The 13,498-nt window shown below is 52.0% G+C and overlaps 2 protein-coding genes across 3 annotated transcripts; both read left to right on the top strand.

Moving 5' to 3' along the window:
* Window positions 1–6: 6 nt before the first annotated feature.
* USF2 (upstream transcription factor 2, c-fos interacting) lies at window positions 7–9,656 on the top strand. Of its 2 annotated transcripts, XM_039850227.1 has the most exons (10): window positions 7–68; window positions 334–380; window positions 488–606; window positions 743–943; window positions 1,357–1,507; window positions 1,625–1,712; window positions 2,001–2,059; window positions 8,613–8,707; window positions 8,833–8,961; window positions 9,055–9,656. In XM_039850227.1, the coding sequence occupies exons 1-10, from the start codon at window positions 7–9 to the stop codon at window positions 9,142–9,144; spliced, it is 1,041 nt and encodes a 346-aa protein (XP_039706161.1). In that variant the 3' UTR covers window positions 9,145–9,656. The 2 variants fall into 2 exon arrangements, with proteins under 2 accessions (XP_039706161.1, XP_039706162.1); XM_039850228.1 differs by lacking the exon at window positions 743–943 and having other exon boundaries at window positions 9,055–9,144.
* A 1,877-nt stretch (window positions 9,657–11,533) lies between these two features.
* On the top strand, window positions 11,534–13,461 carry HAMP (hepcidin antimicrobial peptide). Its single transcript, XM_039850229.1, has 4 exons — window positions 11,534–11,617; window positions 11,966–12,097; window positions 13,112–13,171; window positions 13,254–13,461. Exons 2-4 carry the CDS (start codon window positions 12,011–12,013, stop codon window positions 13,353–13,355), a joined length of 249 nt encoding a protein of 82 aa, XP_039706163.1. The 5' UTR covers window positions 11,534–11,617; window positions 11,966–12,010; the 3' UTR covers window positions 13,356–13,461.
* Window positions 13,462–13,498: the final 37 nt, after the last annotated feature.

Below are 13,498 nucleotides of genomic sequence, written 5' to 3'. Positions count from 1 at the left end.
CCCCCCATGGACATGTTGGACCCGGGTCTGGATCCCGCTGCCTCGGCCACCGCTGCTGCCGCCGCCAGGTAAGAGCGCCAGGCCGGTTCATGCCCCCGTGCGACCTGGCTGCGGCCCTTCGGCCCGGCCGGGCCGCCATGATCCCGAGCGACAGCCGGGCCCAGCTCAAAATGGAGGCCGCAGGGGAGGGGGGAATCCGCGCTGATACCCCCGGCTCCCGGTGCTCGCGGTGCCGCAGCCCCGGAATGGGCCAAGCAGGATGGGGACCCTGCACCGGGGCAAAGGGGCGGGGGCGCGAGCAGCCCTAACCCCCTCTTCCCGCCTTCTCTGCAGTCACGACAAGGGACCCGAAGCAGAAGAGGGCGTCGAGCTGCAGGAGAGTGAGTGCTCGCGGGGCCCACCAAGCTGGGGCCTGCGCCCGGGGTGGGCACTGGGGCCGCCCAGACCCACGCGACCGCTGACCATCCCCCCTACCCTCCGACCGCAGGCGGGGACGGCCCTGGGGCGGAGGAGCAGACAGCAGTGGCCATCGCCAGCGTCCAGCAGGCGGCGTTCGGCGACCACAACATCCAGTACCAATTCCGCACAGAGAATAATGGAGGACAGGTGAGGCTGCGGGCCGGGAGCCTGGTGAGCAAGTGGAGGGTTGAGCAGAGGGTCGAGCTAGCGGGCTGGGAGGGGCTCGGACCTGGCCCCTGCCTGGGCCCCAGCACTGGTCTTGCTGCTCTGCCGCCCCCTGCAGGTGACATACCGCGTAGTCCAGGTGACTGATGGTCAGCTGGATGGCCAGGGGGACACAGCAGGCGCCGTCAGCGTCGTGTCTACGGCTGCCTTCGCAGGGGGGCAGCAGGCTGTGACCCAAGTGGGTGTGGATGGGGCAGCCCAGCGCCCGGGTCCCGCTGCTGCCTCTGTGCCCCCGGGTCCTGCAGCACCCTTCCCACTGGTAGGTGCCCAGCAACTCCTGGGAGGATGGAGAGGGGACACTGTTGGGGAGCCCCAGGGGGTGGGACAGGTGGGACACAGATGCTGCCTTCAGGCGTGGGTCAAATTCCTGTTCTGCACAATGAAACTTTGGGTAAGGTCTTTGAAACATTGTGGTTTTTGTTTTTGTTTTCCTGTAAAGATGGGATGATGGTAATAGGAAAATCTCTTAGAGGTAAAAGTCTGTTAGTTCATCCAGTGATTGTTGAGTGTCTGCAAGTTTCAGAGTCATCTGTGGCATAGGGCAGAGTGGCACATGCAGAGGGATTCCCCGCCCTCCATAGAGAATGCAATAAATGTCAAACAGGGCAACAAGGGATTGGGCTGGGGAACAAAGATGGCTAAGGGTGGTTTCTGTGTCCTTCTACCCTCCAGGCTGTAATCCAAAATCCCTTCAGCAATGGCGGCAGCCCAGCAGCGGAGGCTGTCAGTGGAGAGGCACGATTTGCCTATTTCCCAGCGTCCAGTGTGGGAGATACCACGGCTGTGTCAGTACAGACCACAGATCAGAGCTTGCAGGCCGGAGGTAAAGGAAGGAAGGGGCCAAGGTGGAAGGCAAGGGAGGCAACAGGCTTGGCAGGATTCCCCCAGTCAGTTCTAACTCTGCTCCCAGTTCTAGCACTAACCTGTGTTTTCCCTACAGGCCAGTTTTATGTCATGATGACGCCCCAGGACGTGCTTCAGACAGGAACGCAAAGGACGATTGCACCCCGGACACACCCCTACTCCCCGTATGTGCAGGAGACCTGGGCCCAGAAGCAGGGCACACTGGGAGAGCCTGGTGTGGGGCCAAAGGAAGGGAGGGTTTTCTGGAATGCAAGCCAGGCAGTTGAGCCCACAACACGCACTTGGTGTATTTTTGGTCTGTTTTTGCTTCTCTAGTATAAATAAAGTATCATTTCCTTTTTCTGCATGTAGATTTGTCTTGCAAAGATCATTTTCTCCAAGTCTGACTCCTTATTAAATTTTTGGATAAACAAGGCCTGAGGTAACACTTGCCCATTTTTTCCCTCATCTAGGAAAATTGATGGAACCAGAACACCACGGGATGAAAGAAGGAGAGCTCAGCACAATGAAGGTAAGGTCAAGGTGGAGCTCCCTGTCCAGCCCAGGCTTTGGCCTCACGGGCACAGCCAGGCCTGGTATTTGGAGTCACATATCACTAGGCATGCTATAAGTACGCAAGAGGTGTTTGTTGAATGCTGGAGAAGGAGAAAGGGATGGGGGAAGTTCATTTGTCTGGAACAGATAGGCATGGATTGCATTGTGTTTCTCATCCTGGCTAGGGATTTTGAGTTAATGGCCAGCATCTAAAATGGCAGGTTTCGTCTACATCTGTGCCACCCTGAACAAGCCCGATCCTGTCTAATCTTGGAAGCTAGGCAGGGTCAGGCCCGGTTAGTACTTGGATGAGAGACCACCTAGGAAGACCAGGTGTTGTAGGCATAAAAAAATAAAAAATAAAGGATTATAAGCTGACAAGGTCCTTGCAATCTCTGAGGTCAACCAAAGGTTGCCTTGCCTAAAAAAAAAATTTTAAACGGCAGGTTTCACATTTATGTATATGGATTTCTTGTTCCTTTTGAAAAATTAGATTGATCTGCTCCCCCGGACTTACCTTTGCAGTGGCAGCTGTTGTGTTCAGGTCCCTCATTCCCCTGCCCACATGGCTTCCAGAAGTAGCTCTGGTCTGACAGGGAGCACATCTGAAGATGAAACTGCAGAAAGCTGTGCCTCTGGCTGGCCAAAGCTGGAGCATCCTGCCCTTCCCATAAACACCAGATCCACCCTAAGGTCATTTTGGCCCTGTTTGCTGCCCCCTAGTCTCCCACCCCAACCCTTGCTCCTAGTTCCACTACGGTGGACATAGTAGCATGGAAATCCAGAGGTACACGTATACCCAAACAATTTTCCTTCTGCAAACATTTCCAGAAGGTGGATTCCAGGCTGAGCAGCGTGTGCCCTTGGCCAGGTGTGGGGCATGGTCTGGAGTATCAGGGAAGCTCATAGGAGTTCAGGCTGGTATCTGAACGTTGACTGGGGGGTTAGATGACGCTTTCCCAGGGAGGTGGTCTTTGCGGGTGGGGGCTGTCAGGCAAAGGGGAGGACAGACTGGAAGAGGGAAGGCAGAATAGAGTCAGGTTGCTTCAGTGGGGCGCTGGTTTGGTTGTTGCAGGAAGGCCTTGAATGCTAGGGTGAGGCCCTGAGAGTTCTGAAATTGTTCGATGAGGGCTGGGCCTGTGCAGCTGTGATCTAAGCAGTGCCGGTGTTCATTCCTTGTGTACATACTATGCTGGCCACTGTTTTTGGTCCTCAGGTACAGTGGATAATACATCAGATGAGGTCTTGGCTCTCATTAATGTTATTCTGGTGGGAGAGACAAATTTCACAAAGCTAAAATGTAGCATCATAAGGCACATGAAGGAAAATAAAGTTGAATAAGAAGATGGAGGGTAATAATGGCAATATAGGTCTCTGAGAGGTGACATTTGAGCAGAGGCCTTAATGGAACTTGAGAAATGGGTCAGCCAAGTGCTGGGGAAGAGTCCCAGGCAGAGGGACAAGCAAGTGCAAATACCTAAGCCCGAGCCAGAACAGAGTTGGTGTGTTTGAAGAGCAGAATTCAGGAAAGGAAAAAGGAAGCTGATAGAGTAGCAGTAGGGCTGGTCAGAGCCAGATCACATGGAGCCTTGTAAGAGGCCCTCTCAGTGTCCCTGCTCCTGGATTTTTATGGTAGTTTGAGGGAAAGCCAGCAGAGAGGTTTGTATACGCAGGCTAGATAGTAAGGAAGATGGGATATGAGAAGCTAGAAAAACAGGAGGTGACTACAGATGTGAAGCCTGAGACAGGACAGGGCATGGAGGGTGGGAGGGTGTGGGGAGAAGATTCCAAGGCTGAAGAATCAGGATTTCATGAATCAGGGTTTCACGATGGGGTTGGGTTGGTTTAAAAAGTGAAGGGGTGAGTCTGAGCTTGGTTTTTGGGTGCGGTGAGTTTGAGGGGTCTTCTGTAGGCTACCCAGCAGTCCTGTTTTTACTGCTTATGTCATATGACCTCAGGCTGGTTCTTTCCTGCACTTGTTTAGTTCTCTGTAAGATAGTGTTAACCTGCTTCCTGCAGAGGCTAATACTGAGGGTGCAGCGAGCTGAGACATGTGAGACTCCTGGCCGTGTGGTCTGTCCCCTGGTAAGACTGCAGCCAACCACTCTTGGGATACCATCCAGCTACCCTTTACCCCACTCTCACTCTCTGCCTCTCACTGGATCGCTCCACCTGCAAACAGTGTAGAATCTTTCTCCTACAAAAAGCAGGCTTTTCATCACCTCGCTTCTACCCTTCAGCTGTATCCTGCCCTCTCTTCTAACCTTCGCAGTATTTGACCTACCCTCTACCCATCCTCCCTGTATCCTTGACAGTCTGGCTCTTTTGTCTACCAAAATGGCTCCATTTAAGGTCACCCGTGATGACTGCATTGCCAAATCAATTGACTTCCTTTCCTGTCTGCATTCCAAGCATCTGGCCCTGCCTATTCCACTTCTTTCAGTAATGATCCTTTCTGCTCTACCTGCTCCGATTCTCTTACCCATTTTGCCACTCCTTTTCCCAGTCTGCTCCTCAGCAAGGCTTCCCAAACACTCCAGGAAGCTTGTTAATAATCAGAGTCTCCAAGGCTGTCCTCACAGGTTCTGAATGGGTAGGTCAGAGGGAGGCTCAGGAGTCTGTATTTTGACAAGTTCTCCAGGTGAGTCTTCATGTTGGGGAAGGCTGGGAAACTGCTTCCACTATTGGTGTTTCTTAAGGTCTGGTCTCCTCATCAGCCCCAGGGACTGTCAGTATTCCCAAAGCCCCATCCCCAGTTGTAGGTGTTCGTCATTTCTCTGTGGAGGGGATCCAGCTGGCATTTTCCTGTGTGAATCCAAGAAGGTGAGACCTGCTCCTTGATGTCCCCCTGCCCCAGGGTTTCCCCACCCCCTATATATGGGCAGTGTGCAAACGTGTTTCTACACCATTCTTCCCTCGAGCTCCAGACCCATATTTTGAGCTGCTCATTCAAAATCTCCATTTCTGGATGTCCTTGAGACACCTCAAACTCAACTTGTCTAAAACAGAACCTGCTGTCTCCCCTCCCCAAAGGCACCCATGCAACATTTCTTTTTCCAGAGCAGCAAAAGGCACTCTGGTCACAATTACCTAAGCCAGAATTGAAAACTGGGCCATCTTGAACTCCTCCCTCTTCCCTCACACCCCCAAACCCTGAGATTCTGTGCTGAAGTCGACTTCAAATCAGCTTCTCTTTCTCCTTTTTTACATCCTCGCCATTTCTTGGTAACCACGGAGGCCATCTCCAGGCCCCCCAGTGAACTGGGGCTCATATGTCCTTCCTGAAGGGTGGTCTTTGCAGCACCAGCCCATTGCCACCATGCCAGAATTTGGGTCCACAGTTGCCAGAACCTCCGAGAAGCCAGAAATCCAGATCTTTATGTAAAATCTGATTTTATAATGCTGATAGAATTGCTCTTTCTGTTTCATTAGGTTCCACTCTTAACATTACTAATTTGTTCCTTCTACTTTGGGTTTAATTTGCTGGGGTTGTTTTCTAGCTTTTTAAAGGTTATTTTAAACCAATTTTTCCCCGAATACGAGGCTTTCTAGTTACAAATTTCACTCTTAACAGTGCTTCAGCTACACCAATTTGAATGTATTTTCATTATCATTCAGTTCAAAATATCGTCCAGTTTTCCTAGTGATTTTTTTTTTTTTTTTTTTTTGACCCATGGGTTATTTGGAAGTGTGTTGCTTAATTCTAGATATCTTTTTGTTACTGATTTTTTATTTAGTTTTATTAAAATCAGAGAACGTATTCTATGCAATTTCAATTATTTGAAATTTATTGAGACATGTTTTATGGCTCTGAATGTGGTCTATCTTGGTGAAAGTTTCCATATGCGCTTGAAAAGAATATGTATCTGCTGCTGTTGTGAAGTGTTCCCGCAGTGTCAGCCAGGTCAAGTTGATTGACTGTTCAGGTTTTCTATCCTGGTTTTTTTGTCTGCTTGTTCTGTCAATTACTGAGAGAGGAGTGTTGACATCTCCAAGTATATTTGTGAATTTGTCCATTTCTCCCTTTAGTCCTGGCAGATTTTGCTTCTACATTGTGTTTTAACTGGGTATAACTGAAACACTTCTGTGGAATGGACATGGCCTTGGTCTTCACTGGCCTTCCTCCATTTCAGATATGCCAAAATGGTCTTCTCAAGTAACAGGACTGACCACATCGCCACCTGCTTAATGAAGGGCCTCAGGCTCAAGGAACTGGACCCTTATAGTAGGAGATGAGGTCCAGACCCATTAATAGGGCATTCAGGCCTTCACTACTTGTTTTTACAACCTTTTCGTACCACATTGCTCCATGGCCCCCAGTGTATTTCCGTGTCACCATTCCTGGGATCTTGACACCTGTCTGCCTGATGCCCCTCCCCTCAGAAACTAGTCCAAATATTTCTTCTCTAAGTCTTTGAAAATATCATCCCATCCCATTCCTATGCAGAAATCATTGCTCCACCCTGGCAATCCCCAGGCCCTTGGCACAATCTTCGGTTATAACATATCCTGTGGTGTTGGTATCACCTGTTCACGTGCACTTCACAGTGGTACAGTGAGTGCCAGCAGAACAGAGGTTGAATCCACTGTGGACTCCAGTCTCTCGGAGTGGCCTGCATACAGACACCTCAAACTCAACTTGTCCAAAATATGTTTTTGAGAAATAATTGCAAACTGGAGATATGCCATACCCCTTTTCCCTGCCCCCTGGTGGGGGACTACATGGGAGATACAGCTGCAGCCTGGTGCCCAAGCTCATGAATGCTGGATTGCATGAGAGTAGAGAAGGAAACCAAGAAGCCATCTGCTGTTGAGTTCCTCAGTTGAAACCTTGGGAATAGAACATGTTGCTGAGGGACGTGGTTGGCAGTGCCACCAAGCCTGGACTGCGCTCTTAGCTCTGCTGCTGCTTTTGGCTACAGAGTTCCCAAAGACTGAGAAGTGGCTGTCCTTGTTGGGATAGTTCCGCTCACTACGACAGCAGTGGGGTCCAGGACTAGGATCAGGCAAAGTTCCGTGCTGATCACCATTCTTGTCATGGTATTAGGGAGGTATCTGTGGAAAGAGGAGCATGAGGGAACAAGAGGGGCCAAGGAGAAGTAGTGTCCACATAGGAAGGTGTTGTCACCTAGGCCAAAGTGAGGAAGCATGTGGTGGTGAGAAGGACTGGTCAGCGATGAGTGGATAAAACCAAGGCCAAGAGAAGACAGTGGGATTTGCCTGTTAGTGGCCAGGTGTGTGCTTTGAAGGAACTCCAGGATGAGGGGTGGTGCTGGCCTCAGGGGAGGTAGGGAGTGGAGGGCATGCTCCTGGGCCACACCTCCCCTCTATTCTCTCTCTTAGAACCCTCTCCCCTTCCGCCCCTGTCTCCCATCAGCACTGCCTAATCCTGAGAAACTGTCTACTTGTCCTCTACAAATGCCACCTGTACTTGTCCAGGGGCCATCCTGGCAGGGGCATGAAAGTGTGGGCGAGAGTTGAGGGGTAACAGCTTTCTTGTGTGTACTCACCAGTGCCTCGTACTGTCGTTGGAAAGTAGGGAAGGGCTGGGACAGCTTTGCTTCAATAGGCCCCAAGCCAGGGATCTCAGGCTCCAGTGCAGGTGGACCCCCGGGCAGCTGTCATAAGATTGGGACGTGGGCCAGGTGAGGAGCCAAAGAGGAGATATGCCCTGTCTGCAGCTGCCACTCAGTTCAATTGACAGAGTGAGATTGTAGCATTTGATGAAATAAGATCACAAATCGGGATTTTTCAAGTGAAATCTTCTGTTGCCATCCCTGGCCTACAAGATAAGGTTCATGTTATTCCTGAGTGACCCAATGCCCTGATGGGCCAGTCCCCTGAGAACCACAGAAGCCAGTCTGGGGTGCTGGGCTTTGCTGCCAAGGTCCTAGAGAAGGGTTTTAAGCAGGGGTGAGACATGGGCAGAGTCATTCATTCATTCATTCACTTACTCATTTATTCATTTATTATAACAAGAAAGAAAATAGGAGGTTAGAGTGATTTTTAAAATGAAGGAAAAACAGAATCATGAAACCCAGAGCCCTGGGGAAACCTGAGGGCTATGGAGAATTAAATGCATGGGCCATGGGGACCATAGTGGGACACTTGGGTCTCATGTAAAGGAACTCTGGCCCATTCTTGCCTCCCAAGAAAACGTGCCCACTGTAGCCCCAACTCTGTTTTTCAAAAGATGCAATTATTGTAATTCTTCAATGACGTTTTAAAAAATACACTGAGCAGGCAAACAAAATGAATCCGCAGTCTCCAGCTGTTGATTTTGCTTTTAAGGTGTGTGTGCACTTGAGAGTGAGACTTTCCTTGTTCCTCTTGAGAAGCAATGTAAAGTGGGCATGGAAGTTGCCTAAGTTCAGATTTTGGCCCTGCATTTGCTAGCAGTATGACTTTGGACAGGGCCTGCACTGCCTCAGCAGCCTGGCATCCGATGGCATCTGCCTCAGGAGGTAAATCGCCTAGGAGCACAGGAAGTGCTGTAAGCCTAGCCGTTATTACTGCTGTTATTCCTGCAGTGGAGCGGAGGCGGAGAGACAAGATCAACAACTGGATCGTCCAACTTTCAAAAATCATTCCAGATTGTAATGCAGACAATAGCAAGACGGGAGCGGTGAGTGTCCCCAGCCTCTCCCAGAAAGTCTTCCTGGCCATTGGGCATGGCATTTGTCCTGGGGTGAGCCAGCAGGTAGAGGCCAGCAGGCAGTGCTCGCTCTAATGCTCTCGCCTACCCTGCAGAGTAAGGGAGGGATCCTGTCGAAGGCCTGTGACTACATCCGGGAGCTGCGCCAGACCAACCAGCGCATGCAGGAGACCTTCAAGGAGGCCGAGCGGCTGCAGATGGACAATGAGCTCCTGAGGCAACAGGTGAGTGCCATGGGTGGGAGCTGGGTGGGGGACCCAGAACCCCAAGATGCAAGGAGCCACCTCCGGCTCCTTGACCCCTGTCGTGTCTGCCAGATCGAAGAGCTGAAGAATGAGAATGCCGTGCTTCGCGCCCAGCTGCAGCAGCACAACCTGGAGATGGTGGGCGAGAGCACCCGGCAGTGACGCCCACCCCCACCGTGCGGCAGGGGCCTCCTCCCGGCCTCTGCTGCCCCCTTCCCCAGCCCTTAGCACAGAGAGGGACAGATGTCCCTCCCCCAGCTGCGTTTTTTATAGTAGATTTTTAACAAAAAATGGGGAGAAATAATGCATTTCTGTGGATAAGCGCCCACTACTCTCCTCAATGTGGAAATGATGCCCTCCCTCTCCCGTCTGTCCGTGTCCCTTCTCCTGGTCCCCACGAAGCCCCAGCACTTCTGGTATCACCTGGAGGCAAAAGGGAGGAGGACAGATGCCCTGCCATACCCTACTGCCTCCTTGGTCTCTAGAGGTACTGAGACAGGGTGCTTATGGGAAGGATGGGAGCCTTTGGGGGCTATCCCTGGGGCCTGGACCTAAGTAGGGAGGCCATGTCCCACCACACCTCTTGTTTCTGATCCCTGCTCCCTTTTGGGTGTGTGTGTGTGTGTGTGTGTGTGTGTGTGTGTGTGTGTGTGTTTTTTTTATGGAAAAATGGACCAAAAAATAGAGAAGAGAGAGGAGGTATTTAAGCTACTGTGTCATGTGGCCCGTGTCTGGTATGTATCTGTCCATCTCAGGTATGGGGGGGGCCAGGGTCTGTGCAGAGCTCCATCAGTGCAGGGCCTCAGCTGTTGTATTGGTGGCCATGTGCCAGCCCTTGCTATCCTGTACTGCCTGGTACCCAGTCTGTTGGCTGGCGGGGTGGGGGATTTAAGGAATGAATCTCTTTGAGACCCCAGGTGTGTATTTGTGGTGTGGGGGCAGGGGCAGGTTGGGTCAAGGACATGACCCATGTTTTTGAGGAGAGGTTGGGGTCTCCTGTGTCACCAGTTCCTAAAAACCAGACTGGCTCCTGGCCCTGCCCTTCTGGGCTGAAGCCCTCCCCTCTGCACCAGCCAATGATGGGGCCTGGCCTTGAGCCCCCCACCCCCAAGGAAGGCAGATGGCCAGGAAGCCAGGCTTGGCCCGTCAGCCTGTCGCCTTGCACTGTGGCTCTGGCGCCTGTGCTGTGACCCCTGCCCCTGGCTGATGATGAAACCTGGCCTGAGTGGAGATGCAGTGATGCCTGGCAGTGCTGGGGGATGCTGCTTGTGTCTTCCTGTGGCTGAGCATGCATCAGCCTTTAACTGGTCCTTGCCTCAGTCTGCAGCCCCCATGCAACTCCATCCACTCCCAGGATCTAGGCCCGCCAGTCACTGCCTTGCTGAGTTCTCTACCTTGTGTGTGCTCCAAATGTCCCCAACTAGTTTCTTCCGTTAGGGAGCCCTGTCTCCTCTCTCTGGCCATTCCTCCGAGGCCATCTTTTAGTGAGAGTGTATGCAGCAGGAGGAGCCTAACATGGAGTGAATGGGAGGCAGATGGCACAAGGCAGCTTTCACTTCCTAGGGTCCCCAATTTTGTGGTTTTGAGTGGTCTTGGCAACAGGGCCAGGAAGAAGTGTTCATTCCTTGGTGGCAGCATCCCCAGGCTCCAGTGGAAGGGTCGACATTGGATGGCTCTAGCATCAGGCAAAACGTCCAAAGCACCACCTCTGGAATCAAGTTTGTGGGTCCCCCACGCCATGTGCACCCACTACCCGTGGTTCAGGTAGTAGTTAGGACACTCGGGCAGCCTCAGTTCATCTCCCCTTTCAGTGGTGCGCTAGGGGACCAGCTCTGCGAAAAAAGCCCTGGTTTGTAGTGTTGGCTGATGTCTGTGGTGTGTATGCCCCACTGCTGGTGTCAGTGAGTGTGGCCAACACAGTGCCATTGAATGTAGAGTTGGGGTGAGATGTGCACAGTGGCTCCATTGAGCCAGCATGAGCCAGGTCCACAGCCCACTCTGCTCCTGTGTTTGGGGAGACAGGAAAGCGTGCTGATAAGAGCACAGGCTCCAAGGCCAGGCCGCCAGGTTGGAATGCCATTTCGGCCTCTGGCTTCGGAAGTGTCCCAATCTCTGCCTCTAGTTCGTGTCCTGTAAAGTGAGGAAAACAAAGACTCAGGTGGGCATGCTGGGCTCCTCTGAGAGGGAGCAGCAGCTGAGAAGCCAGGTCCCTGGGGTTCGGGCCTGAGAAGGCAGCCCAGGCTCCTGAGTACAGAGCAGAGCCCGGAATGGGACAAGCAGGCACTGCTTGGAAGACAGGTAGCACCAGCAGAGTTAACACAAAAGTGAGTCGACAAACATCTGCTGTGTATGAGGTGCAGTCATCCCATGTTAACTACTATTGCTACAGTTATCTTTCATGATCAAAGGTTCACAGAAACGTTTTCCAGACACCAGGGCCACGTCTTAAGGTTCTGACATTTGGAAAAGACCACATGCATGCTGGGGGCAGTCGTGCTAAATCGAACTCCCACATCTGGTTGTCGCAATGTTCCCTACAGAAGAGAAACCGAAGCTGTGGGAGTTGTGATGGGCACCCCCGAGGGGCCCAGCAAGTGACAGCCATCCCCCATGTGAATGAGGACTTCAGCGAAGGGTAGGGAATGAGGGCATCTTGCTCCTGCTCATCGACCTATTCAACCTCTGGGGGAAAAGGGGAATTTTTTTCTGAGATCAACAAGGTGATGTCATGTCAGGGAAAGTGTTTCCCAGGTGGCTGGCTAGAGGCATGTGTCTGTCGCCCTGTCTGCCCCACCCCCTGGCCACACCTCTGCTGGCTAAGGGTGACACAACCCTGTTCCCTGTCACTCTGTTCCCGCTTATCTCTCCCGCCTCGGCGTCACCACCTTCTTGGAAATGAGTTAGGACAAAGGGGAGGGGGCTTAGCACCCCCGCCTCCCCAGGAGGCCCCATAAAAGCAACTGTAACTGGGCCCAAACACCAGAGCTCGTCCTAGACCTGACAGCGAGACAGCCATACAGACGACACAATGTCACTGAACACGCGAATCCAGGCTGTCTGCCTCCTGCTCCTCATCCTGGCCAGCCTGACCAGTGCCTCAGTTCTCTTGTACCAGGTGAGAACCCACAAGGCCTGGCCTAGCAAGCAGCTGGGACTGGAGAGCCAGGCCCTGGGAGGGGACTGCTGAGAGCAGCTGGAGACTCCCAGCATTGGGCAGAGCTCAGAACAGGGGAAGGGGGAATGGGCAGCTGTTTAAAGTACAGAGACAGGGTCCTGAGTGGCAGGGACTGGGGGCCCTGAACTAATTTCACAGTTTATTATCAAGTGCTTATTCTGTGTTAAGTCCTAAACAGTGGGATCAAGCAATGAACAAGGTAGATGAGAGATGTTTAGTCTCCTGGAACTTACATCCTGTTCAGGGAATTAGTCAACAAACAAAACAAGATCATGGTGTTTAGTAAATGCTATCATGAATAACATACGAGATTGTAGTAGAGTGACAATGGTGGTGGTGGTGGCGTGCTTTAGGTGGGTGGGATCAAGGGCTGGCAGTCAAGCAAGAGTGTTTCATGAGAAAATGTTATTTGACCTATGACATGAAAGGGTAAGAGAAAAGGACAGCAAGCAAAGACCCCAGGTCGGAGCAAGCATGGCTTTCTTGTGAATCAGAGGCTTTAGGGAGTGGAAGCAATGGTACTTGGAGATGAGATCGAGGGGTAGAGATGCCAAGGCTTATAGTGCAAACACTGATAATCGTGCAAGCACTGATTTTCCTCTAAGTGCCGTAAGAACCCTGCAGGCTTTTCGAATGGGGAAGGCCATGATCTGACTGATACAGACTGTAAGGGCAAAGTGGGGGAGACTTGTCCAGGGTTGGGGCTATGTCCAGGCCAAGGAAGGTCATGTTCCAAAGAAGAGTGGCAGCTGTGGAGAGAACTATAGACAGACCAGGGGTGTTTGTAGGAAGAACTGCCTGTGGAAAACAGAGAAGGCCAGAAAATGAGGCCCCACTTAGGATTCCTGCTGAGCACAGGACACCAACTACTTGGGGAGGAGTGAGCTGGTAGAGGTAAATCTGAGAGCTCTGCTGGGGCCCCTGTCATCCTCATTATCCCTTCTGCTTTCACAGACAAGACAGCTCGCAGACCTACAGACCCAGGACGCAGCTGGAGCCACGGCTGGCTTGATGGTGAGAACACCTGGGCCTCCCTTACAAGCCTCCCACAACCTGCCCTGGGCCCACACCTGCTCAGTCTTTCTTCCTTCCACAGCCAGGGCTCCAGAGGCCGAGGCGAGACACCCACTTCCCCATCTGCATCTTCTGTTGCGGCTGCTGTTATAAATCAAAGTGTGGGATCTGTTGCAAAACATAGAGCCTCTCTGCCCTTCCCATCCTTCCCTTATTTATTCCTGCAGCCCTCCAACACTCGGCGAATGGTCTCGGAATAAAATGGCTGTTTCTAGCTTTTATTTTCCAAACCAGAGTGACCGTTGCCCTTTCTCCCAGCCAAAGGCC

The sequence above is a fragment of the Pteropus medius genome, unplaced genomic scaffold, assembly GCF_902729225.1.
Source record: "Pteropus medius unplaced genomic scaffold, Ma_sr-lr_union100, whole genome shotgun sequence".
Taxonomy (NCBI): domain Eukaryota; kingdom Metazoa; phylum Chordata; class Mammalia; order Chiroptera; family Pteropodidae; genus Pteropus; species Pteropus medius.
This window is presented reverse-complemented; position numbering and strand designations above follow the sequence as displayed.

What these genes read in the sequence shown, in the direction of transcription:
- USF2 (XM_039850227.1), top strand. Translation starts at nt 7, where the DNA reads ATGGACATGTTGGACCCGGGTCTGGATCCCGCTGCCTCGGCCACCGCT. An exon ending in CGGACACACCCCTACTCCCC is followed by an intron (nt 1,713 to 2,000) that starts GTATGTGCAGGA and finishes TCCCTCATCTAG; the next exon opens with GAAAATTGATGGAACCAGAA. An exon ending in ATGAGCTCCTGAGGCAACAG is followed by an intron (nt 8,962 to 9,054) that starts GTGAGTGCCATG and finishes CGTGTCTGCCAG; the next exon opens with ATCGAAGAGCTGAAGAATGA.
- HAMP (XM_039850229.1), top strand. Translation starts at nt 12,011, where the DNA reads ATGTCACTGAACACGCGAATCCAGGCTGTCTGCCTCCTGCTCCTCATC. An exon ending in CCTCAGTTCTCTTGTACCAG is followed by an intron (nt 12,098 to 13,111) that starts GTGAGAACCCAC and finishes CTGCTTTCACAG; the next exon opens with ACAAGACAGCTCGCAGACCT. An exon ending in GAGCCACGGCTGGCTTGATG is followed by an intron (nt 13,172 to 13,253) that starts GTGAGAACACCT and finishes TTCCTTCCACAG; the next exon opens with CCAGGGCTCCAGAGGCCGAG.